This window comes from Delphinus delphis, chromosome 3 (genome assembly GCF_949987515.2).
Source record: "Delphinus delphis chromosome 3, mDelDel1.2, whole genome shotgun sequence".
NCBI classification, from domain to species: domain Eukaryota; kingdom Metazoa; phylum Chordata; class Mammalia; order Artiodactyla; family Delphinidae; genus Delphinus; species Delphinus delphis.
The window spans coordinates 116232559-116258253 of NC_082685.1; the positions used below are offsets into that span (position 1 = coordinate 116232559).

General features: G+C 36.3%; 1 protein-coding gene across 1 annotated transcript in view; it reads right to left on the bottom strand.

Moving 5' to 3' along the window:
- TNPO1 (transportin 1) overlaps window positions 1–25695 on the bottom strand; it is an 89178-nt gene that overhangs the window by 33304 nt on the left and 30179 nt on the right. Inside the window, exons 2-9 of the mRNA XM_060007183.1 lie at window positions 21619–21732; window positions 18762–18837; window positions 14654–14803; window positions 11406–11512; window positions 9331–9464; window positions 7846–7927; window positions 4761–4883; window positions 2505–2623 (exon numbers count right to left, since the gene is read on the bottom strand). Coding sequence (XP_059863166.1) covers window positions 2505–2623; window positions 4761–4883; window positions 7846–7927; window positions 9331–9464; window positions 11406–11512; window positions 14654–14803; window positions 18762–18837; window positions 21619–21732 — 905 coding nt within the window. The remainder of the gene's footprint in view (window positions 1–2504; window positions 2624–4760; window positions 4884–7845; window positions 7928–9330; window positions 9465–11405; window positions 11513–14653; window positions 14804–18761; window positions 18838–21618; window positions 21733–25695) is intronic.

Below are 25695 nucleotides of genomic sequence, written 5' to 3' on the forward strand. Positions count from 1 at the left end.
AGATATTGGAGTTAACTGTGACCACGTGGCAATATGGCATGTGTCTGACAAATTCCAGTCATACAAAGCAGATCATTATTTTTTAACAAATCTAACTCTTAAGAAGCTTTCTCCTGAAGCCTCATGTAGAAAACAAGAAGAGAATTTTAACGCAACATCATGGAAAGGCAATGATGTTAATACCAACAATGAATGTTTACTGAGTACTTAAGTATATGCCAAGCACTGGGTTAGTTGTTTTACATGGATTAATTCATAAATAAGCCCCAGGAGATATTAATGTACAAGAATAAAGGTGGAAAAAAAATAATTCAGGGGAAAAAAAGAAGACCCGTTCTACCAGATAACAAAATATATTAGCAAATGTTCAATAATCAATAGAGCATAGTACTGGCTAAAAAAACAAAAAAAACAAAAAAAAAAACAGAAAAAGGAAAAGAAAAAACAAGAATACACGACACAGCCCAGAAAGATAAAAGAGTTTAACCTTACTCTTTATTACCTTAATGCTTTCTATGTGAATTCATTTTAATAAGAAAGATCTCATCATATTAACAATTTTGATTCCTCAGCAAACATTTTTTGCTCATACTAAACAAGAATCTGGTTAACAGATCTAGGAAAAACAGTTCTTTTACTGTGTTTTTAATCTCCGGATCAGACTGATGTTGGTATTTTCCCATCCTCACAATACACTATTTGAACCAAAAATAAAAGCAGTCTTGTTTAATCTAAAAATGGTTCCCAAACCAGTGGTTTGGAAGACATATAAATCAAATCCATTTATCACTGGAATGGGTTGTTTAATGTTCGCACATAGCACACAACTAAATGGGAACTGCTGATCTTTTAGCCTGCTACCAAGTTCCTCATTGCTTACCAATGTTTAGATTTTATTAGGGTAATAAAAGAGACCACCAACCTATAACTGCTCTTATCATCTCCTAATGTTACAGCTTAGGTTTTCATTAATAAAATCTCTTCAGTTTTATAAGAATGTCTGTTTATATAACTTTTAGGATTATATGATCCTATGGTAAGAAACAAGCATATCATAAAACTGCAATCTCAAATCAGGGAGAAGAGAATAATTAATATATGAATTTCCTAAGGGGGGAAAAATCCATTTAGCACATCACCTTGCACTTTACTCCCAAATAAATTCTAGATTGACTGGAATAAGACATAAGTGGCTTTGTTTTCTCGGTAGGGAAAGAATTTATTGGAAAAGAAAAGGAACTTAACTGACTACATGAAAATAAGAATATCCAAGTACCCTAACTTCTGAAAAAAATGGGACTCCACTAATACAACAACATATTAAAACAAACTGTTTTGTTTTTTGCTCATCCAGAGGGCTAAGACTGGAAAAATTATGATTAATGGATTGCAAAAGTTGTGACAAGACGGGACCCTGCTGGTGGGGTGTAAACTGGTATAACTTCCCTAGAGAACTATGTGGAATATTTATGAAGACGCTTTAAAATGCTCAGGCCCTTTGACCTTGGTAAAAATCACTTCTAAGAACTCTACTTGAAAGAAATCACTACTTATGGACAAAGAAAGATGCTCAGTCCAGGATTATTTATGAGTTAAAAAAAAAAAAGGGCAAACAACTAAACATTCAACAAAAGAAGAAGAGTTGATTATATATACATGGTACACACACCATGATGGAACAGTACTGAAAGTTTAAAGACTAATGACATGGAGGAAAGTGCACAACTTACAATAACTGAAAAGAGCCAACCACAAAATAGTAAAATCAAATATTTAAGCATCAACTATAGCCAGATGTCACGTACATACTACCAAATTTATTTCTTCCCAAAACACTCTGAATATATCACATTTGGTATATGGTACTAACAGAGAAAAACATTAAAAGACAACACACCAAAAATACTAACAATGATGACTCAAGGGGGTGGAAATCCAAGACATTTTAAGTTTTCTACATGTTAATTTTCTTTTATGAGCCTGTATTTTATTTATTTTCAAAAGAACATGAGCATTACTTTTTAAAGTAACTGACTTTAATATATGAAATCATTATGTTGTACATGTAAAACTAATATGCTGTTTTATATCAAATTCAACTTATCTCAATAAGACTGGAAAAAATATATTAAAAAAAATAACTGATTTAACAGCATTCACTGGGTTAAAAATAGGCGTAACAATAGATTGACCAAAAATTGCATAGCATCACAACTAGTAGGAAATCCACGAGACCCCACAGTCAAATTATAAGATTATAAAAAATTGTGCCATGGATTATCCAAAATTTGTTATAATTCAGCATAAACCACCCTCATGTAATTTAGAAAACAAAAGTAACTGCTTCTTTAAAAATGTCTTTACTTATAGCATCGGTAAAATTAAGTCGTACTTCTTTAGAACTTCATTACCTGATGGCATAAGAATGTAACCTAAAAATATGAAAATGAGGAATCACTGCTAAATTTAACAACAAGGGAGTATCTGTAAGAAGGAACACTTACTTGGGAAGATGCCTCATGAGTACATCTTTGCATATTGGCTGCTCAGCCAAAGTGAGCCAAAATTCGCAAGCTTCTAAAGCCACATTTTCATCTTGATCTTGGGTCCTCTGCAGCATGTACTGTAAACAAAGGAGGCTTAGTATTAATCAGTTTAAATCATACAATTAAAATAAAACTAATCTAATTTCAGCAAGTTAACGGTCCTTTACTATGGGTCTTGCACTTTTACAGTGGTTCTCGACTTAGGCTTTGGATTTTTTAAAAAAAGCTTCCTAATCAATTCTGAAAAGCAGCCAAACTTAAGCACTACTGCTTTAGAATGTTGCCTAATGTAAAGTGTCCAATTCATATTTATCTGCTTCTATATAGGCGTATATTGTTTCATGAAACCACTGAGATTTTTAAAAAGTATTAATATTCAAACACTGTCTTCACAGATGCATCAAAATAAAAAACACCATTAAACTGTTCATAAAATGGACAATCATTTTTATAACATAACCACCCAAGCTGTCTTATAATTACAATTACCCCTTGAACAGTGAGGTTGGCATGCCAACCCTCCAAGCAGTCAAAAATCCAGCTATAACTTATAGCCAACCTTCTATATATACGGTTCCTCTGTATCCAGTTCCTCATCTGCAGATTCAACCAATCTTGGGTTGTGTAGTACTGCAGTACATATTTAGTAAAAAGAAATCTGGGAATGAGTAGACCCATGAAGTTCAAACCTGTGTTGTTCAAGGGTCAACTGTATATACTTCCACATATTTAAAAAGATATATAGATATTATACAATTACAAAAATTAATTTTTTTTAATTTGGAAAAAAGTAGTGGCATTTCTTTGTCAACTATATAATTTCTAGTTGCCAATAAAATAGGTTTATCATGTCCTTCATGTCCTTTGAACATACCAAGCCAAATTCACTCTTAAGTTGGAGGTACATTTCTGATCTCCAAATCTATCCAAATCTACCCTTCTTTTAAAAATCTAACATACCGGGAATTCCCTGCAGCCCAGTGGTTAGGACTTGGCGCTCTCACTGCCAGGGCCCTGGGCTCGATCCCTGGTCAGGAAACTAAGATTCCGCAAGGTGCACAGCGTGGCCACCCCCCCCCCCAAAAAAACCTTACATGCAAAAACAAAATAAACATAATCAAAGGCATGAATTCCCAATGTACCTGGGACTGAATCTGGGGTCAAGTGATGAATTCTTGAATGAAACATCTCACACATCAAAATACAGCAACACAACTGCTGTGACAGGCTAGCCCCTACCATGTTCTACTACTATGCTGGGTATTGCTGAAGAAAGAACTGTAGCCTTGTAAATTAGGTTCCCCAGCTGTGATGTGGCAAATGATTATATGTCTTTCTTAACTTTCTGGTTAACCCCAAACTCTCACTAAACTCTCAACCAACCTCACCTGATTCTTCTAAACACTTTACAGAGAGAATATCTTTATCAGAGGGAAAGTAATTTATCCCCATCTTTTGCTTCTACATATCCTTATCACTACAACTACCTTTCCTAATGTTTTAGAAAGGGAGTTACTGAACATCATGAATGCTAGCCTTCTTCTAACTGGTCTTAGATGCCATCCTTTAAGTACAACTATATTCAGTAATATGAAAACTAGGTATGACTGTAGCAATAATGAGTATTGCCCAACAAATTACTTTGTCCTAATAATAATTATGTTATTATGTATTCCTTCCTTTAATTACAACTATCTGTGCTCAACATACTTACAATATCCTAGTAAAATTATTTTAATCACATAAGGACTGAAAGAGAGCCTTTTAAAATCTAAATGGTCTGCTAGAACTCACTATAATGGTTACGTATTTTCTATTCAGAAATTGTTACCACTGTTACCATAAATCAAAAGTTGATCAGATCAATTTACCAGTTAACGGGTCAAAAACAAACTCTTTTAAGTATTATAGTTTTATTAGCCTAACCCATATCAAATAAATACAAATAACCTAAATATTTCTTAGTTACACTGGTTAAAAGCTATCTACTCCTTTAAACAACATTCCCCTCTATAACATCTTATATCTCATGAAAGAAAGATCGCCATAAAGATAATTTTTAACTTTAAGATGATAACTAATTTTTATAGCCCCCCCCCCCGCAACAAATGTGACAAATAAATTGGAAGACAGTGGCTTCACACTACACGTTTTGTGCCCAAGATTTTTCTTGAGGGGAAGATGAGGAGAAAGCCTTTAAACTGCTTGTATTACCTCAACTATATTATGCATGTGAGGAAGCAGGCGATCCATTCGAACTTCAAGCAACATCACAAGTGCCCGGCACACATTTTTCCGTACCTCTGGTTCTTCATCACCAGCCAATGCAAAGAGATTCTATTGCACAAGAAATAGTTTCTTCTAGTTAAGTATTCCAACATACTAGAAAGATTTATACATAACAACCAATAATCTGCAAGGTGGCAACATTTAAAGAAACCCTAAGAAGATACTGTACAGATAAAGGCTTATGAATTAACTGGCCCTACTAATACTTTATAGCATTAGATTATAAAGTAAGACAGACGCAGGATGATAACTGCCAAAAACTATGATTTTGGTAAATGATCTAAAGCCATTTTTCGGAGTATGAGTGGTTGCATCTTGAAGTAATCTTTAGTTTATGAGAATAAAACCATGTCCCTAGGACATAGGAGCATTCACCCAGATCACCCAGAATTAGAGATAATCATTAAAATACAGTTTGATTTACTCTTCAAAATTACTGTCTGTTAAGAGATTATTCCTACCAATACTGATTCTTAATAGGCATACATTCTATAAAAGCACCAACAATTGGGAAATATACACTGAGTTTCCAACAATGTGACCCTAAACTGCTGTCGTTCACTGAGTCAACTATTGAAAAAATGGTAATAGTAGCAATCGATCTTATGCTTTATGCTGTTAAGTTTCTCTACAAGGTTTAAAAAAAAAGTGGGAATGAACAATACTGTTTCAATTAACCTTCTCAACTCTAAGATGCTGCTACTCAATTTTACAAGTTTAGACGTTATATAACGTGCTAGCAAGTGGGGGAATCTGAATTTGGTTTTCACAAAATCATGGGTGAGTCCACACTCATTTCATTATACCAACAAGCCTCCACTAGAAAAAGCTGTCTGTTGCAGAGGTTCAAGTGGAGATGTCAGAAGAAAAAACAATTAAGCCTTCCCTATCTCACTCCTGAGGTTTTACTTTATTTACACACAACATACACACACATATTGAAAGCAGTAAAAAGAGGATTAAAATAATTAAGTAAAATCCAATGCGTCTCATTGTCTCTTCCCAGGACCACAGAAACATCTCCAGAGAGATGAACCTGAAATCATATTACAAGAAACGGGTAAGACAATGGAAAAATTTAAGTATCAAATGTGACAATATGTGAAGTACTGTTGTAGTAGCATTTTTAAAACTTTCATTTCTCCAAGTCCTATCTCTACTTCTGAGGCTTTCAAAACTCTGTAGTTGCTCTTTTAATTTTACATGGTCAGAAAGAATACGGTTTTTCCAGCAGGTGCTGCGCATATAAATCCTTCATGAAATATGATGTTCTCTTAAGTATGAATACCCAGCTTTGCCAAGGTATGTTATAGCCAAGTATTAGTAACCAATACACTTTTCATCAGTGCCAGCACATGTAGCAGGCATGATTTCAGCCCCCGATAAAAACACTGGTGACTGAAGAAAACTAACCAGTTATTGATTTAGCAAATAGTTACTGAGAGCCTACCATGTGTCAGGCGCCTCCTCTGGAGGTTTACTACTCTTACAGGATGAAGAACTGGGTGAATCTTACTGGATTACCAAGTAGCACAGAAGTGTTAATACGGTATTTAACGCTAATGGAAAATATCATTAAATGTCAGGAAACGTTCTTGTTCCACTTGCTGAGTATGGACCTGTGGAATTTTTATTTTCAGAAAGAATTTATTTTATTCTAAATTATATTTCTGTATAAGATGCTGGTATGTCTATTACTGTTCTCTTTAATAAGTCACGAGAGAAGAACACTAATGTTGTTATAATTACAACAAAAACTACTACTGCTTCTAAAAATAATAGCAGTAGCTAGCATGTGGAGTGCTTACTTTGTAGCAGGCACTGTTCCAATTTATTTTTAGCCAATACCTTTTTTAACAATCCAACAAGGTAAGTCTATTATTAGCTTTATTTTATAAAAACTGAAAATACCAGTTAAATAAGGTGCCCAAGGTTAACAAGCTACTAAGCTGTGGAGCTGGGATTTGAACACAGGCAGTCTTACTCCAGACTTCTAATACTGTCCACTACCCTCTATACCAAACTAGACTGAAAACACCTTAAAGCATAAAATTTCTTTATGTATCCTTACCACCAAGCACAGTGCCTGAGTCACAGTATGTATTCAGTAAAATGTATTTAAGATGCATGTTTTCATTTCAATTTTCAAATGGCTTGAGGATTCTAATGGCTACTACTTGTAGTCTATTGGTAAAAGATGTTTAGAAGAAGCTTGTCAATTTAAGTGATGAGAAAAAAAAGACATAATTTCCCCCACTTCTTTCTTGTAATTTCCCAACAGGAATACCAGAAATATGGTCTCTGAAGGACTTTTTTTTTTAAAGAAGAGCTGAAAAGGAATAGACTATTTAAATTTCATTTGATGAAAATAAAAGTGAAGTGCTAAAGGAACTTTAATAATCCTTTCACAATCGCTGTTATCAAGCAGAAGTTCTGAAAAGAAATTCTACTGCTTAGGATTCAATGGCCAAAAAACTATGCTCCTGTTGTCTTTCTGCTTTTATCAAAAAGTTAAAAAGTACCATTAGAAATGCTCGCTGAGCTTTAACAGCCAATTTTCCCCCCTGAAACTTCTCATTTTACACTGAAAACCAATGGAAAAAGAGAAGTACTATCCTTTTAATTTATACCTTCAGATTCTTTATCAAATTAAGTTTATTCAACCTCTTCATGTTTCTAATATCACAAATGAGCTGGGAGATTTAATGTCCATATGCAATTTGAACAGTATATTGAGGTAGAAATTTTTATAATCAAGATATTAAACACAGACATACCATAATCAATGTTTGCACAAGTAGAAAACTCAGTGAGAGGAAAAGTACTTTTATTTTCAGTTAACGAGAATCACAAAGTTTATACTGTACCCAATTTTAATACTATCAGAAATAATTTAAATATTGACAGCTCATAATTATAAATTATCGTATTTATAAAATAAAACTACATGCAATGAACAGTTTCTAACCTCCTCAAAAATAAGGTGGGGTGGGGGGAGGACAAATCTTACCTCAATAAAGGAATCAATATGCAACATCAGAGCTTGAGTTCTACTGATGATAAACTGATTGACACAGGCAACAGCATGAGACCTAGAAACAAAATTCAAAATACAGTAATTGAAGAAGCTCTGTATGTACAGCCATGCGTGCACGCGCGTGCACACACACACACACACACACACACACACACACACACACACACACACACACACACACACACACCCTAAAAAGAATGAGTCAAAATTCCCTATGTATTAAACATATCCTTCACATTCTTTCCGTGTTAAGTGAAAAATGCAGGTTGTGGAGCAATATGTTAACGCTACTAAGAAAGTGGAAAAGCGTCTGGAAGGACATGTTTGCTCTCAAGAGTGTGAGGTTGGATGGGGACATAATGGGAATTATTTTAGATTTTAAAATAATGGGTATGCATTCCTTCTGAAACTGAAAATGCGGACTGTTCTACAGCCTATGTGTTCTGACATACCTAATCTAATCCCATAGCAATTCTTAATGGCACTACTGTTAAAAATATACCCATAATCTAATCACTTACTACCTCCACTTCTCCTCTAGTCCAAACCATAATCTCCCATCGGGACTATGTCAAGAGGCTCTAACTGGTTTCCCAATTTCCATCATGCAAAACCCCACTACCTGTTTGACACACATATAAGATCACATAATATCCTTGTTCAGATTGCTCCAGTAGGAATCTACTTTTCCTGCCAAACGTCAAAAGGTAAATATTTTAAGCTTTGTGGGCCACCTAAGACCTCTGTGGCAGCTTTACTACCCACCCACCCACTTCAACCTTTTAAACTATGGAATCATTTGTAGCTCATAAGTCACGCCTGAATTTGGCCACACGGGTCACAGCGTGCCGATTACTGGCGTAAACACGCCCCTGTAATGTGCTACTCCCTACCCCTCTAGCTTCATTTCCTACTGTGCTACAAAATCGTTTTCTTCTGTCACCCTAAAAGGTTTCTTCCTAACTCCAGGGACTTTGTACTGTTGTTCCCTCTTAAGTGATCTTGGCTTTGATCGTTCAGAAAGCCTTGCTACTTTACTTTGTTCAGGGTTTCTGCACAATTGCTGCCTGTTACAAAGAATGTGCTGCATAACACACCTGTGAATCACTACCTAACCCCTTATGCTCGCTATTTTTCCACAGTATGTGTCAACCCCGACAAGCTCTGCAACACACTGAATTTCAGCCTCACACAAAGGACTTTAAAAGCCTGACTGTTAACCATTATAAATGTAATTAACCATGCAGATGGTGGAGAAGTGTCATAGTTAACGAAAATTTCAGCAGAGTGACATTTCACAGGCTGTCATTAGAGGAGTAGATTTCAATTATCAAGTCCACCTCTATAGAACAGCCAGTTATCTTCTGCCAATCGCAAAAATACTAGGTAGTGCAAAATAAGGGAGTGGTCAGGTTCGTATCCGTTTATAAATTAATTTAATATTGGCTGTATAGATACCTTATTTTTGGACTACTGTGCTTGAAGAACTGTAAAAATTTAGGAATCATGATGTTGAGAGGACGATCTAAAACATCACTATCTAAAATCTCAGCAGAATCTTCACAAATCTTCTGAAGGGCACCAAATGCTCCCTGTAAAAGACATTTCAATGATTAGAATTAAAAATGAAGCCATTTTAAAAGCAAACTGAGGAATATTCACTAATTTGTATGGATTAATGTTCCCAGTTTGCATAAAACCTGCATCATAAAATCCATACATTTAATCATCAGCTATAAAAGAAATTTATTATACCACTGAGTTATTTAAAACCTCAGTTTAAATATAATGGTACATTTTAATTTTAGCATTAAATGTCTTAGAATTAGAATTTTGATCGTCAGGGACTGTAAATAATATCATCTAATTTAAAAACTTAACTTCTGCAGTATTCTTGCCAATTTTACGTCAACAGTAATTTTTCTCTTATTAAATACCAGTTTGCTAAAACAATGTAAAACTCTATGTTTACGTATAAGTGCATTTAACCATTGTACCACTTCTCTGTTTGAAGCACAAATGGAGGTCTTAATTATCATCAAAAAATTATTTATATGTAAACCATTCATTGACAAAAGTTGTTAAAAGGGCAGGCAATTCAATTTGGTAATTTCCCCTACAACCACTTTACAACCAAGTGGCTTACCTAGAGAGCTCCTGTATATAATATCTAACCTACCAGTTACCTCAACCACCTACTTTACTCTGCTTATAATTCTATCAGCAGCATCTTGGGACTTATTCTCTACACTACAGGTTAATTTAAGAATCCTGTATGACTTAGTAGCTCCACAATTTCATGATTATCAGTTTAAACTTTTTATTCTTGGAAAGTGCTTGCTTAAAATTTTGGCTTCCTTTTATGTTATCATTATACCAAAGCACTATGTAAATTTTAATCAACTGTTACCTGATGGCTAAATATTATTATTTTAGTTTTTCTGTAACCTTCCAAGGCATTACTAGAAAATGTATATATGAGAATGCAAGGTTGTTTTCTTTTTCTTTGAGGGAGGGAGAAGAGTGACTTTTTAAGATTCCTTTTTGCTAGCTTTCCCTCTCCCTGGTCCTCTCTTCCCCAAGTCAGATCTGACAACAAAATGTTAAGTCAAAAAGACCACCTGATTCCTTTTTATTAGGTTATTTTTGTACCTGCCCTGCCTCCAAGCCTTGCTCTTTTTTGAGAGGGAGATAAGTCACTGCCTTAAGAGAGGCAAAACACCTAAAATGATTTCTATTTAAAACAGATTTCTATCCAAACTGGAAGCCTGCTAATGAAAGAAATGGTTAAGGTACTCATTAAGAAATTATAGGAAAAAAATCCATACAGATTCCCTTTCATTTCCCCAAATGGAAAGGTTGTTACTCATTTGATCAGTGTCAAACAAGAGATTATAATTAATATATAATTAAAACGATACTACAGGGCTTCCCTGGTGGCGCAGTGGTTGAGAGTCCGCCTGCCGATGCAGGGGACATGGGTTTGTGCTCCGGTCCGGGAAGATCCCACATGCCGCGGAGCGGCTAGGCCCGTGAGCCATGGCCGCTGAGCCTGTGCTCCGCAACGGGAGAGGCCCGTGTACCGCAAACAAACAAACAAAAAACTATACTACATATACCTCAGACATACCATACAACAAGAGGCACAAAAACAACTTAGAGACACTGAAAATGTACCCACAGTCTGGGAATTTGGTAAATTTAATTAAGTCCATCTTCAAAAAATACTACTTCACCTGATTAAGCTTGACAATTGCTCTGCTGATTACATATACACACACACACACAAGAATAGTTTTAAAATACAAAAAACAGAAGATATTTCCTTGTAGGAAATATAGTAAAGAGGTTTTATAACTTAACGGTCTTTAAACCGTAAGATACACGATCACTAACAGAAAACAAAAAGGTAACTTTAGGCTTCTAAGTTTTGAAGTTATATGTTTCAGAGGAATTATTTTTTCTCAATATTACTAATAAACATGAAAAGAAAAATAGAAAAGAAAAATTATATATGAAGCAAAAATCCTTACTTCACAAGTGTTGTAATCTTCAGAATCCAACAGGCTACAGAGTTTTGGTAAGAGGTCAGGCCAATTCTGCAATTCTCCCTTGGAGGCTATAGTTGTAATCAAAATACCTTGAAAGAAAACACACCCCTTTAGGAAATCTGCCTGCATTATGTTAGATACTGCCTTGTGAACCACCACAAGCCAATGTGAGTGCTCACGTTTGCACGTGCGCGCACACACACACACACACACATACAGTTTAAATGTTCCAAATCAGTGTACGACTTGCAAACCATGTCAACAGTAACATTCACCACGGATCACTGTATCACCACAGTACATCTGTGGAAACTCCAACATAAATCAGATCCATTTCTAATCCTGCTTGCCAACACTTCACCCTCTTTGTATTTTTTTTCCCTCTTTGTATTTTTAACAAGTACCTGTACAAAAGACTACAACCTGCTCTTCTCCAACAATAGGTCTACTAATTAAAATTACCCCTATTTTATAAAAATTATATACAAAAGAGTAGAAAGAAATACACCAAAATGTTATTAGCAGCACTTATCACTGGGTGATGAGTATGAGTCTGTTAGATCAAATAAAAACACATAAAAGAGGTAAGAACAGCTCTCTGACTTAACCTAGGATCAAAGCCATGACTCAAGGCAGGGAGAGAAAAAGTAGATGAGCCATTAGCCCAGAACATTCCAAGGATGAATCACTGGCAAAGTGATCTTGGATCATGGAGGCTACTGGCACAGGCTGATTGATCATGTCACTCTGACTGGATTATTTCAACTGTGCTATGTGGCTTAGCTGTAATAGCTAAGGATCATGCAAATACAGAAATATGTATGTAACACAAAAATTTTGTGTATTTTCTCTGCCTTAGTAAATTTAGTATTAGTAACATAATGTAATATGCCTGGTGATTACAGATCTTTTAGCACCTTAATTAAGAGTATAAACAGTAGGCAAATAATATGTAATTCAAAATACTCTGTATTTTTTACTCTGTAAAAAAAATTTAAAAGAAGAGAAAAAGTTCTCTCTTCATAGTTATTTTGAGAATACAGTGAGATAGGCACACAAAATGCCAGGCATATAGTAAATACTCAATAATTATTATTGAACAGCAAATTCTACTGTCTGTGTATATAAATTCTCTTTAAGTTTTCCATTGTTAGTTTTGAGAAGGTTGCTCCCAATGGTAAAGAGTTAAAAAATGTAAAGAGTAAAGTTGTTAGCCAAGATTTACTCTCCACTAAAAAAATTAAATTACATGGTAAGGGTCTTAAAATGATAGCATTTTTAAGATATAACCCGTACAATTAAGTGGCCTTCTGGTAAGATCAAAAAGCAGCGAGACTAATAGATCTGTTCCTTCTTGCCATGTATTCTTTCCTGAAGTTAAAACATGAAAGAATTGAGGGAAAGAGAAATTTCTGGATCTGCCTAAAGGAAACCAAACATGTCTTAAAACAAGCAATAATAAAAATTAAACACAAACTAAAACTTGGTACTAAGAGTCTGCTGACATTCATGACTTCTGCTGAGAGAATATTAAAGAATGTTGACAGACTGACAAATTCAAATTAATTTGGCCCCATATAATCTCATCCACTCTCAAAAAATATTCTAATGCTAACGCAGTTGCAAAAAGTGAAAAATTGTAATTCTCAGTGTTTCAACAAAGATGGGAGTGAAAACTGATGTGCTTGGCAATACCTATTAAAATTTTAAATGTTTAAAAAACACACTCTGACCCAGTAATACCACTTCTACGAATGAATTCTATAGAAACTTTCTCACCTGTGTATGAAATACATAAAAGGATGTTCACTGAAATAATAAAATTACAAACCATACATTCTTTAACAAGGAGAAACAATTTTACACCTCTCTAATGGATTACCAGTCACTGAAATGTGGTCCTTCCCAATACACTTCCTTGGCAAGATTTACCATATGTACTGTTAAGATTAAAAAAATTTTAAGAAGACTGGTATACACTGGTACACCATCCATTTTACCACTGTCAAGAGTCTGGTAGAAAATCAGGAGTATATGAGGGTCCATGAGAATAACCTAGGGAGACCCTTTCCTCAAATTATAAATGCCCTCTACATATCCTATTTAAAAATCAGCGTTGGGCTTCCCTGGTGGCGCAGTGGTTGAGAGTCCGCCTGCCGATGTAGGGGACACGGGTTCGTGCCCCGGTCCGGGAAGATCCCACATGCCGCGGAGCAGCTGGGCCCGTGAGCCATGGCTGATGGGCCTGTGCGTCCGGAGCCTGTGCTCCACAACGGGAGAGGCCACAACAGTGAGAGGCCCGCGTACCGCAAAAACAAAACAAAACAAAACAAAAAAAAATCAGCGTTAATAATGGCAATATTTAATATTTGGAGGGAAGTTACAGAGCCTCTGCTTTGTGAATAAGAGATGAACTGGGGACTTTTCAAACCTACCATGAGACAAAATATACAAAGGCAGAGAACTTTTAATGAAAATGATTGGAGGTTCTTAACTGAATTCCATTTAACCAACCTGCCAGAGGAACAGAAGCTTTCCAGGTCCTTGTGAAACATAGCTGCTGAAACCCCATGGCATATGGAATCTACCCATTGGTGGGCTATTGTGCAGTACATGTCTATTTCCACTTCTACCAGATGATGTGTGTGCTTACCCACAGTCAGTTGTATTGGCTCCCAAACCTACTTATTCCAGTTACTATGAACTAAGCATTTTAACAGTCTTTCATAAAATGGTAGAAAGTTGTTCTTTCACTAAAAACAAGTTGAACACTGAAAAAGACTCAAAAATTACTGTAATTAGGTACAGACAAGGCAAATATGAATTAAAAACAAGGGGGGGATATAGTGAAAATCTAAGGTCCTGCACGGAAGATGTTTTACAAAGAAGTTTTTCTTCACATGTAAAAGAAAGTGAAACTGGAAATTATACCCCATGTATGACACAGGAAGACATAATTAAGGAACCCACAGAAAAAACAGTAGTCCTAGATGAATATCACTTGTTAATGCCCCACTGTAACCAACTTTGATTAAGCAACTACTAGTGAACCTGGTCTCACTGGATTAAGAGAGCTTTTAGTAACATTATTTCAAAAGCAGCAATGAAAAATTTTCCCCATCACAATTCAACATGAAATGGATGATAAAAATTCCAATGGAAATGGTCTGCCGTATCAGAAACCAACCCAGTTAAAAACACGATAAGCAAAATTGTGACAGATTACTTACCTACAGTAGCTCTAATCAAAGGAGAGGAGTCACCGATATTGTTTAAACATTCACTCTTAATAAAGTCTGTTACACCATTTGGGAAGTTCTGAAAGTGTGCTTTCACATTATTCTTCAAAATTAGACCACTCAAAGATCTTGTGGGTTCATCTGTAACAAAGTAACAACAGCACTGAGTTTTAAAGTAGTTTTCATTTCAAAATATACCAAGAACGGTAACTTTAAAAATGTATTCAGAAACTGATTGTAACATTTCATTAATTTGCTATAACCAGGAAAAAAAATACCATAAATGATTATCCAAGGATTAGCTCCATGATTTATAGTTCAGGGTTTCTCAACCTTGGCACTATTGACATTTTGGGCCAGGTAATTCTTTGTTGAGGAGTGCTGTCCTGTGCACTGTAAGATGTTTAGCAGTATCACTGGCCGTAGGTGCCAGTATTACCTCTCCAAGTTGTGACAACCAAAAATGTTTCCAGATAATGTCAAATGTCTCATTGGGCAGCGGACACACACACACACACACACACACACACACACACACACAAAACTGCACCTGGTTGAGAACCACTGATTTAAGTTAATTTAGTTTATATATGGCCAATGTACTCAAGCTTTATTGGTACCTGATATAAACATCAAATTACAGATCTGAAAGTATTAGTCACTAAAGATATCCTATTAAAAAATTAAGTGGACAAAGAACATATGGGATCACCTTCACATACAAATAACTGCCGTTCATTTATATCATGTCTTTCACTTGCCTCTGAGCTAAAAAAAAAAGGGGGGGTGGGGAGTAAAACAGTATTTAAATTTCCAGAAGTTTTTAAAAAATACAATCTACGTAAAAGAAGTTTAATCCGTAGATAGTACTAACAAATTTTCCAAGAACCAATTTAATATTAGAATATAACCAATGCTTTAACAATTGGCCTCATCACCAACAGTATTAGCAACAGTTAACATTTTCTGAATGTTTATTAGGTACTAAACACTGCTAAGTGTTTCCAAGTAGTTTGCATTTAATCCTCACAACCTCATGAGACAGCAGTTGTTATCTCCACTGCACAATCAAGGAAACTGAGGCCTTTGCCAAAGTCACACAAGGCTACGAAGTGGGGAAGCCAAAACATCAACCTTAGGAGCCTGGCTCCAGAGCCTACACTTGATGCATGGTACAGGATCACCCTCCTCAAAGGGCTGGAAGACATGAACAGCTGGTGTATTGAACACAATATGCTGTTTCAGCACTACTGTTTTACATGCTTTATTAAAAAATAAAACCACCCAAGCTTGTTCTAGTTAGTAGTATGCTCTCAAAGTCTGACTGGCATTGAAATGTTCAGGGGTACAGGACAGGAGGAGGCAAAAAGATAGTGTTTCCTTGCATATAAACCCCATTCAAGCCATCACAGCAATAGAGCCTACGAGCTCTTTATGCCACCCTCTAAAAATTTCTTCCTGGTTTCAATTACCATCATTCAATCAGTAACTTATAATGAAACAAAAACACTTCTAAATTCTCTTGAAAGTTTAAAACTTCCATAAAATAAATGAATAGATTTATTTAACTTTATAAATTTAACTTCCTCGAGCAATAAGCTTTTCTTAAGCCAGCCATTAATAATTCAGTCATGTAATTTTTAATGGCATGTGTATTTGTTTATAAGAAATACACTATATCATTTTTACAATTAAGATTACAAGATGAAGTTTCAAAAAAATCACGAGGTGTGGGCTTCCCTGGTGGCGCAATGGCTGAGAGTCCTCCTGCCGATGCAGGGGACGCGGGTTTGTGCCCCGGTCCGGGAAGATCCCACATGCCGCGGAGCGGCTGGGTCCGTGAGCCATGGCCGCTGAGCCTGCGCGTCCGGAGCCTGTGCTCCACAACGGGAGAGGCCACAACAGTGAGAGGCCCGCGTACCGCAAAAAAAAAAAAAAAAAAAAAAAAAAAAAAAAAAAAATCACTAAGTGAAATGATTTAAAATTAAAAACATAAAACATTTTATATCAAAATACTTATTTTAATTAAAAATATCCCCAGTCCCAAATTCATTTAGAAGAGCCCAAAATTAACCACGTCCTCTTTTTAAAAAGACTACTTTACTAGGTCTCAATTCTCATCTGTAAAGTGAGGGAAGTAGATGAGCTAATCTCTGAGGTCTCTCCACATCTAAAATTTTACTCCATGATTTAGTGTAAACAAATTCACATGAGGAATGGCAAAAAGGTCCCTAAATAAATAAGCATTTTCATTTCAAGAATTTACTTACGTTCCTTCTCTAATATGGATGGCCACAATGCTAATTTTTTTAAATAGAAAACTAGATATAGCAAACTTGTGTCCCAAATAAATGAATAAACACAGGAAGAAATACTAAGTATTACATAAAATCCTTTCCAACATTTTGTGGTTTTGTAATTAATAGGTCTTTTGGGAGGCAGTTACACACCCAACCTCTCCTGCTATTTGAATTGTAAGTTTGTCTGCTTTTAAAAATACTTGATGTACCTCATAGCCCAAGAAAGTTTTAAGAAAGAGTATAATATTATACCAATCTTAATATTTGGAATTCAGGATGAAGACATGACAGAATAGATGACTTGGTGAAAACAAACTTAAATTTTTCAAGTTAAACAACATAGTTTAGAAAAATTCATTTACTAAATCTTTAAGTCCTTATAGAATTATCTGATTACAACTACGATGTGGGAAAAATAAAATTTCTATATTAAGAAATAACACATCATATTAACGTATATTTATCAAACTAGGAATATTAATTGCTGAATGTAAAGATATGTTGAAGGACTTTCTAGTTTCTTAAAATTTAAAAATTTAAAGTTTCTCTTACATGCCTCAATCACAAATTAAAATCCCTAAAATTAACTAGAAAATTTGAAAATAATTCAAAATAAATCATTATACTGTGCATGAATTATTAAAATCTGAATAAACACAAGATTAGTGAGATTTTAAGGCCGTTAATCCACTCGCTAGTGCTTGGAGTTGAAACCTTATGGACGGTCTGATAGGCTAACACAGGCATTTTGTAGCTGAAAAAAGCAAGAGAGGTGAAATGAGTGTCAGAGTCTAAGACTTATTTCTCAGCTCCAAGTGTAGTAGTTTTTACTAATTGCACTATGGCTTCTGAAAGGGTATAGTGCTTTCATTTAGAGGCCAGTCAGTTGCTCAAAAAATACTTGAGTGCTTCTGGGTGTCTGACAATGTTCCAGGAAGGGAATACTCAAATAACTCTACGAAGAACACCTGTCACTACAATGTAAGCGCCACGAGGGCAGATTCTCATTTATTTTGTTCACTTTTATTGCCCCTGAGCGAGCAAACTGCCTGGCAGAGAAGAGGTGCTCAATAAATACTTGTAAAATGAATAAAGTCGAGATGGACACACTACTTGTATTAGAAACAATCAAATGATCGTGTCATTTAAAAATCAGATGATCATGTCATTTAAAAATCAGGCTGTTATAGAGGTAATTTAAAACTGTTGTAGAATAGTTAATGAAAAAGTTTCATGTATACTGTTACAAGGTTTAAAAAAGTTACAGGAGTCTATAAATAGAACTATCCTTTTTCTGGTTAAAATTTAAAACAGTACATAGCCATATAAAGGAGTATAGAATTAAGAGATTAACAATTGTCTCTGAGTGATGGGATTACACATGACTTTTCATTTTGGTTATATGAACTTTTAATCATACAAATATGATCACACATACAGTCAGTTATTTAGCAAATCCTGCATTCAATCTGTGTATTAAAAGAAATCAGTCTCTATGACATTCATGTAAAAGAACTGAAGCAAAACACCAAAACACCAAAGTAGACTTTACAACATTCTTTTCATTTGCAAAGAATGAGTGAATTTATTACAAAAACACTCAATTAACAACTGAATGCTCATTAAGCATCCAAATGCTTAGAGTGATAGTAACTCTTTCATTCCACATGTTTAAAGCAAGTGGGTTACTACAAAGTGAAATCCTTTGAAATAAGTAACCCTTCGAATATTTTAACACATCTCAAAGACAAAATCTGAAGTGTAAGAAACTTTTTAGTTACCACACAAACCCTACTTACCTTCAGATTTTAATTTTGTAAGAACAAAAATCAGGTAGTTGTTAAAGTCTGGATATTGATTGAGTTGTTCCAGTTTCTAGAACAAACAGTAGTTAAGGAAACTTCTCAGTGTAATCTAAGGAAGGAATTAGGCAGTTTTAACCTAAAATCAAGAACCTCTTTTGTTATTTTTAGCCTTGCATTTTTTCCAGTAAGAACAAAAGTTATCTTATTAAAACCATCAATATGCTATTCAAGAACACACCAATGGTCGTGTTAAACCTCTTGTGCGCTTTATGGCTGAAATATTAATATTTTACATCAATTATATTCAAGACAACATAAGCCAAGCTCCACCTTCAGCAAGGCGCATATCATATGAAAAACATTTTCAAAACAATTTCTTTGATTTATCTGAACTTAAAAAAAAAAACCCTAATCAGAAAGGTATTTATAAAATAATGACAAAAATGAAAAGCATCTCAAAGAAAGAAAAACAAGTCTCTTAAAGATCACTTAGGGAAATTAACTTTATAAAATCGCCTTTTAACTTAAAGTACTTTTATTAGACTCATTTGTTCTTTAGAATTCAAAAAGTTAAGATAAAATGCTATTTATGTGCAAGTCTACACATCAAACCTTATAACAGTCAGCGTTATAAAATTGCCACACTGCAACAGTTCTGCAGTTCTGCCCCCCCACCCCCCAACAAGACCTAACGTTTCCAGTGACACCAACGTGCAGGTATTTCATTCTGTTGGCAGGCAACAATGACATAATGCTCTACTATGTCTTTCTTCATGCCCTCTAATCCCTAACATGCTTTTTAATAACACCTCTAATTGTGTTTTATTAGACAGAATTTTCTCAATAGACCTAAATCTTTAAATTAAATCCACGATACACACTCTAGGAACACCATATTAGCTACTTATTATACACTAGAATACTCTCAGTGTTCAGTGCTCAGAACATAAATTAACTATCAAAATACATTTCTCTAGAAAAATTCCAAGGTGTACTTTCTTTGACCAAAAAACCCTAGTGATTTATTTCTTTAGTGAACAGCCAAGATTAACAGCATGCTGATAAGCTAATAATCTTTTATAAATATTTCCTGATAAGGTTCACTTTCTTAGGACTTGAGCTATCTATCCATAATAGTATAACGGTCTTTCTGGAAGTGCTCAAGCCTATACAAAAACAATAATTACATTCCCTCCAAAGGAGACATAAAAGAACAAGGTCGTTATTAGGCACTCTGAAAATATAAAGCAGTGAGTATTTTTAAAATACTATTAACCTTTATCTACTGAAATTTAATTTGTTCCTTATGCAGAGGGCATACTATGCTCCAGGCACACAGAATAAACCGTAAATTTGATTCCTAGCGCACGCATAGTACTGAGCATATAAAAAGTACTTAATAAATATGTACTAAAACAAAAAATTATGACATACAGTGCTGTACAAGAAATTACAATGCAGTTTTGGGATTGGCTAACTTAAGAAATTAACTGTCACATAGCACCTACAATTCATCAACTATCAACTTTTATCATTTCTACAGCTATGACAACACAAATTAAGACTGAGCCACAACAATGTTTCAAATACAAGCTCCAATACACCCCAAAACGACTATTCTTCCCTCAGTACTAGCAGTATACAAGAGAAATGGCTTAAAAAAAAAACAAACAAACCAAGTAGACCTAAATCATTAACACCTCCATTTTAAAATAAGCAGTATTAATTAACCAAAAGGCTAGATACTTACCTACTGAAAAGTTTTAAGTTACAGCAATGTAGTACTTCTTTGAGAAACTTATTTACCAGAACTTCTCAAGTAACTGTATTTAACTTAACGTTTATAGTGTTTTAAATTTAAATACGTCCAAACTACGCCAAAGAGCTTACTTACCAAATGCCATACTAAGCAATCTTCCGTTTATTAACAATAAAAATTAAGAGTTGTTTTTTTTTTGGCAAACAGCAGACTTAAGTTTCCTAAACAATTAACTTCGTCTTAAAATAAGAGATAAAACGGTTATTTCTGATCGGGTGAATTTGTTTCCCTTATTGGATGCAGCAAGAGCTCTCCATTTGACCACAGTTTAGGGCACTACAGAAAGCACACAGTAGAGGTTTTGCTTCTTCTCTTAAGCCTTTCTGCCTCTAAATCCGTAGTAAAAGGACCAGCAAACTCGGTAAAGACTTGGTAATTGAGCAGACCGTCTTGAGCCAAAGATTTAAAAAGAAAATCTCACTTGGGAGGCAGAGAGCTCGCAACAGGTGTTGGCACGAACAGACCCGGGGTGAGGCCCGAGACCCCTCACTTCTTGGTTTCCAGCCCTTCCGGGCAAGGGCCTGGCAGAAACCCCAGGCCCAACACCCAGGCGGTTCAAACCCCGCGCCAGCTCCACCCCACTCAGGCCGCCGATCTCCGCCGCGCATACAGCGCTCTGCCCGCCGCCCCCTCCGCGCATTGTGTGGGCCGGGGCGTCGGTCGGGGGTCAGCGCCGGCACCCGTCTGCTCCGCTCTCCACCCCCGTCAGCCGGTCAGCAGCGGGCGGGGACGTGACGGGCGGCCGACTCACATGTCGCGATCGCGGGCGGCGGCCAGCAGCCCCCAGCCTCCCGCGGGCCGGAAGCCGGCGGGCGCTGCGGCGCTCCGAACCGGAGGCACGAGGGCCGCGTGCGCGAGGCGGCGGGCAGGGGCGGCGGCGGGCGGGCCTCTCCTCACGGGCTGGCGGACGGAGGGCGGAGGGATCCGGGGAGCGGGAGGAGGGGGAGGGGCGGCGGGAGCCACCCGGCCGCCGAGAGCGGGCCCCGCGCAGGGCAAGCTGCGCGGGCGGCGGCGAGGCCTCAGAAAGGATACTTGTTGCACGGTTCTCTGGATGGTGGTGTCGGGGGACTGGGACTCCTTCAGCAGCTGCAGGATTTGCTGAAGCCCTTGCTCGTCAGGTTTCCACTCATACTCCATCTTGGTTTGCTGCAAATAAAGCCAGACACAGGAAGAGACGGAGCAAATGTTACTCCCCGTGCATAGGCCCGAGGGTTTCCCGCGCCAAGCACCCCCCTCCTCCCCGCAGAACGACCCTTGCGCTCCCCGGACGCCTCGGACCTGCCTGGGGCGCCCCGAAAGAAGTCTCGGACGGTGAAACCCGGGGAAACTGATCCTAGCAGCTCGGCCGCCAATGTCTGCTGCTGCTGCCGCCGCGGCCGCCGAGCGCAAGGAGCCGACCAGACTGAGTCACCGCGAATTTGCAATCTGGCCCCTAGATCCGCTCACGGGAGCCCCCTGGGTCCTAGTGCCACGCAGCTTTCTCCAACCCAACTCTAGTTCCATCCAGATTATTACTGATTTAAGGGCTAATCAAAAATCAAGTCCTTATCAAAATCCCTGCGAAACACCTGAAGAGATCTGATTTTGGGTTTCAGTCATTTTAAGTTAACATGGTTAGTAATTAAGAATGACTGTAATAAGGAAAAAAGCCTGATAATTCCCCCGACAGCTGAACAATACTTGAGAAGAAATAAAAATGTTTACATTTCAGTTTGATATATAAAGCACTAAATACTAATATTTAGTCTAAAACATTAAAGATGCATTGCAATCACAACCCACACTTCGATAAACACTACATGTTGCATTTACATTTGCATAATTTGACCGAAAAAATGCATCCTTTCATAAACTTCAACTTTTGAACTCTTTATTAAGAGTTCTTTATTATAAACTCTTTATTAGTTTATTTCAGGTGAAATAAACTCCACCTGAAATAACTGCATTTCACAACTAATGACTTTGGGCTGAAGAAATACAAGAAAAATAACGCAATTTTACAACTGCATAGTGTTGAATTCTATTAACGTGTTTTCACATACATTTTCTCATTTTATTATCACTCCGACCGGAGGAAGCATTATTTGCCCCCATGTGGCAACTATGGAGCAAAAAGATCAGAGGAAATTACAACAGTTAATTAGTTAAGATTGGGAGGACAATATAGGTTTCTTAAACTACCATGAGTTGCATCTGCTACAATCAATGGAAACTATCATATCAATGAGTTTCTTTAAAACTAAATGCTTAAATAGAAACAAAACTTAAGTATCAGGCATGAATTATTGTAAAAATCAAACTGAATTTTCTGAAGGAGAAGATGTTTTCATATGGATCTACTACTACTTGATGGTTTGACAGCTGAATTTAGTCCCTTCCTAGCAGGGGTTAAAAAAAATTACCTGACCTTACAGTACCTCTCTAGTTAGCAGTGTTTTTCTGTTTTTAAAAAACCTTTTCCTCTCTCCTTCTTCACCTTTATTTTCTGCTTAATATCCTGTAATCTGGCTTTGCTCACTGAATTCTACCAACTTCCTAAATGATCCAACACCCAAACAAAACCCCCCAAAACAAAAATGATATCTGGACATAATATCTATTAATAATATTGTAGTGTTTTTATTCCAGTCTCCATTCTGTGTGTTTATATGTTTTATAATAATGGGATTGTCTTGTTTCTTGGCCAATTCCATATATCATTAAATATTAAAAGTATTTTTAAAAGAATTATTCCATTGTATTGACATGCCATAATTTTAATAAACTTTCAATTGATATAATATATACAATAACCTGTACAAATCATAAGCATACAAGTAGATGGATTTTTATAAAGTGAATACCTGTGTGACCAACATCCACATCAAGATAAAGATCATTACCAGTACCAAGGTTTCTCTTGTACCCATTCTCGGTCATCAACCCATGCCATAATCCCTATTATAATTTCTATCACTATAGACCTCTCCCCTTTCCCTCTTGACTTTTTTACTTCAGAAACTTCAAAAAAACTTTACAAAAATAATATTACAACAAATCAAACAACATGGTTGTACAAAATAGTTAATTCAATTTCATCACTAAGCTTACCTCCCTGACAGAATCAGTTTTAACAGTTTGATATGAATCCTTCTACACCTTTCTCTATTCTCAAACATACATATAGCTCTGGTTTGTTTTTTAGGATCATGCCACATACTACACTCTATTAACTAAAAACTTTAAAACACATAATATCGCATGGCCATCATTCCAGGCCACTACATATAGATTTAACTTTTCACTTTTTAATAGTTGCACATTGGTCTTTAGAATGGATAGAACATAACTTGTTCAATCTTGGCTTGTTCAATCATAACTTGTTCCTGATTGGCTTCCAGGTTTCTTCTACTTTTTTGTGACTACAAACAAGGCAAAACACATTCTTGTACTAATGTCCCCCTACCCAGTAATGGCAACCCAGTGCGATTATTAGGCCAAAAGTATGTGTATTTAAAAATTTCTAATAGTTATTACCAGGTTACTTTCCAAAAACAGTTGCAATCCACACTCACCAATAATATGTTTCCCATATATCCACCAGCACGTTCTTTTAATTTTGGTTAATCTAATGGGTGAATATTTTAAATTTCTCCTGTTCCTGGACGGGGGAGGGAGTGGGTGAAGAGGGGGTGAGGAACCTTAAAGTCTGAGCCTTAGTTATGAGTTGAGCTGCTACCATGCATATCCCACCTGTTGAGGTGACAACTGGATACCTACTTAACTCCTTAGCTGCCTTTCTGAAAAAGAAACTAATGCCAGGGGCCAAGAGCAGCCAAGTCCAAAAGATACCTTCATCATACCTATCCTGAGGATGGCTGCCCCATATCATTACCATGCTTCCTTCTTTATCCCTGCATCAAATAAACAGAAGTCTTTTTCTTTTTGAATAGCTTAGTATTAAGAACATTTAATGTGATCAGCCTGTGATGATGAGATAGGAAGAACTGAGATAAACTGTTCCCTCACACCTTACTCAAGTTATCTGGAACAAAAGGCTCTCAAAAATATTTGATTGTTGGGCTTCCCTGGTGGCACAGTGGTTAAGAACCTGCCTGCCAATGCAGGGGACACGGGTTCGAGCCCTGCTCTGGGAAGATCCCACATGCAGCGGAGCAACTAAGCCCGTGAGCCACAACTACTGAGCCTGCGCATCTAGAGCCTGTGCTCCACAACAAGAGAAGCCACGACAATGAGAAGCCCGCGCACTGCGATGAAGAGTAGCCCCCGCTCGCCGCAACTAGAGAAAGCCTGTGCACAGAAACGAAGACCCAACACAGCCAAAAATAAATAAATAAATAAATTTATAAAAAAAAAAAAGAAAAATATTTGATTGTTAATTGCTTGATAAGAGATCTCAGGCCACTTTGAACTTCTATACCAAATTTTTAAATTGTGGTAAAATATACATAATATAAAATTTAGCATTTTAACCATTTAAAGTGTACAGTTCAGTGGCATTAAGTACATTTTCATTGTTGTACAACCATTGCCACCTCTATCTCCAGAACTTACCGCATTTTAATAGCCATTAAAATTAGGAAGAATCTTATCCTAGGGTAGCCAGAGATATCCCAGGGTTATTTACATAATGTCTGAAGTACTTCAAGCTAACCAAGCACACCAGAATTATGAGGTAGAAATCGTTTACTTAAACAGTAAACTACATCTATATTAATTAGAATATCAAGATTAATATTAAATTTTCTTAAAATAGTTACTATTCTTTTCGTACATTGAAGACTCAAAAATGTTTCAGAAAAGGGAAACAGCACTTCAAATTTTTCTCTTTTAGAGTACACAAATCATGCTGATTGGCCCATGACATTCAATGGTAAGTCCCCGCTCCCCCACAAAAGGCATTTCAATAAGCCAAGACAGTTATTTGAACTATCTGTACAGAAGCTGGCACCAGAATAAAAAGCTTGCAAGAGGTAAGTTACTGTAAGATAACATCTTGGCCTTCAGAAGACTAAACTTACTCTAGTCCTAAACTGTTAAGAACTTGAATTTACATTAAAAATTTGAATTTACTAGAGTTTATGAGAGATAAAGAACCCAGACTGGTTG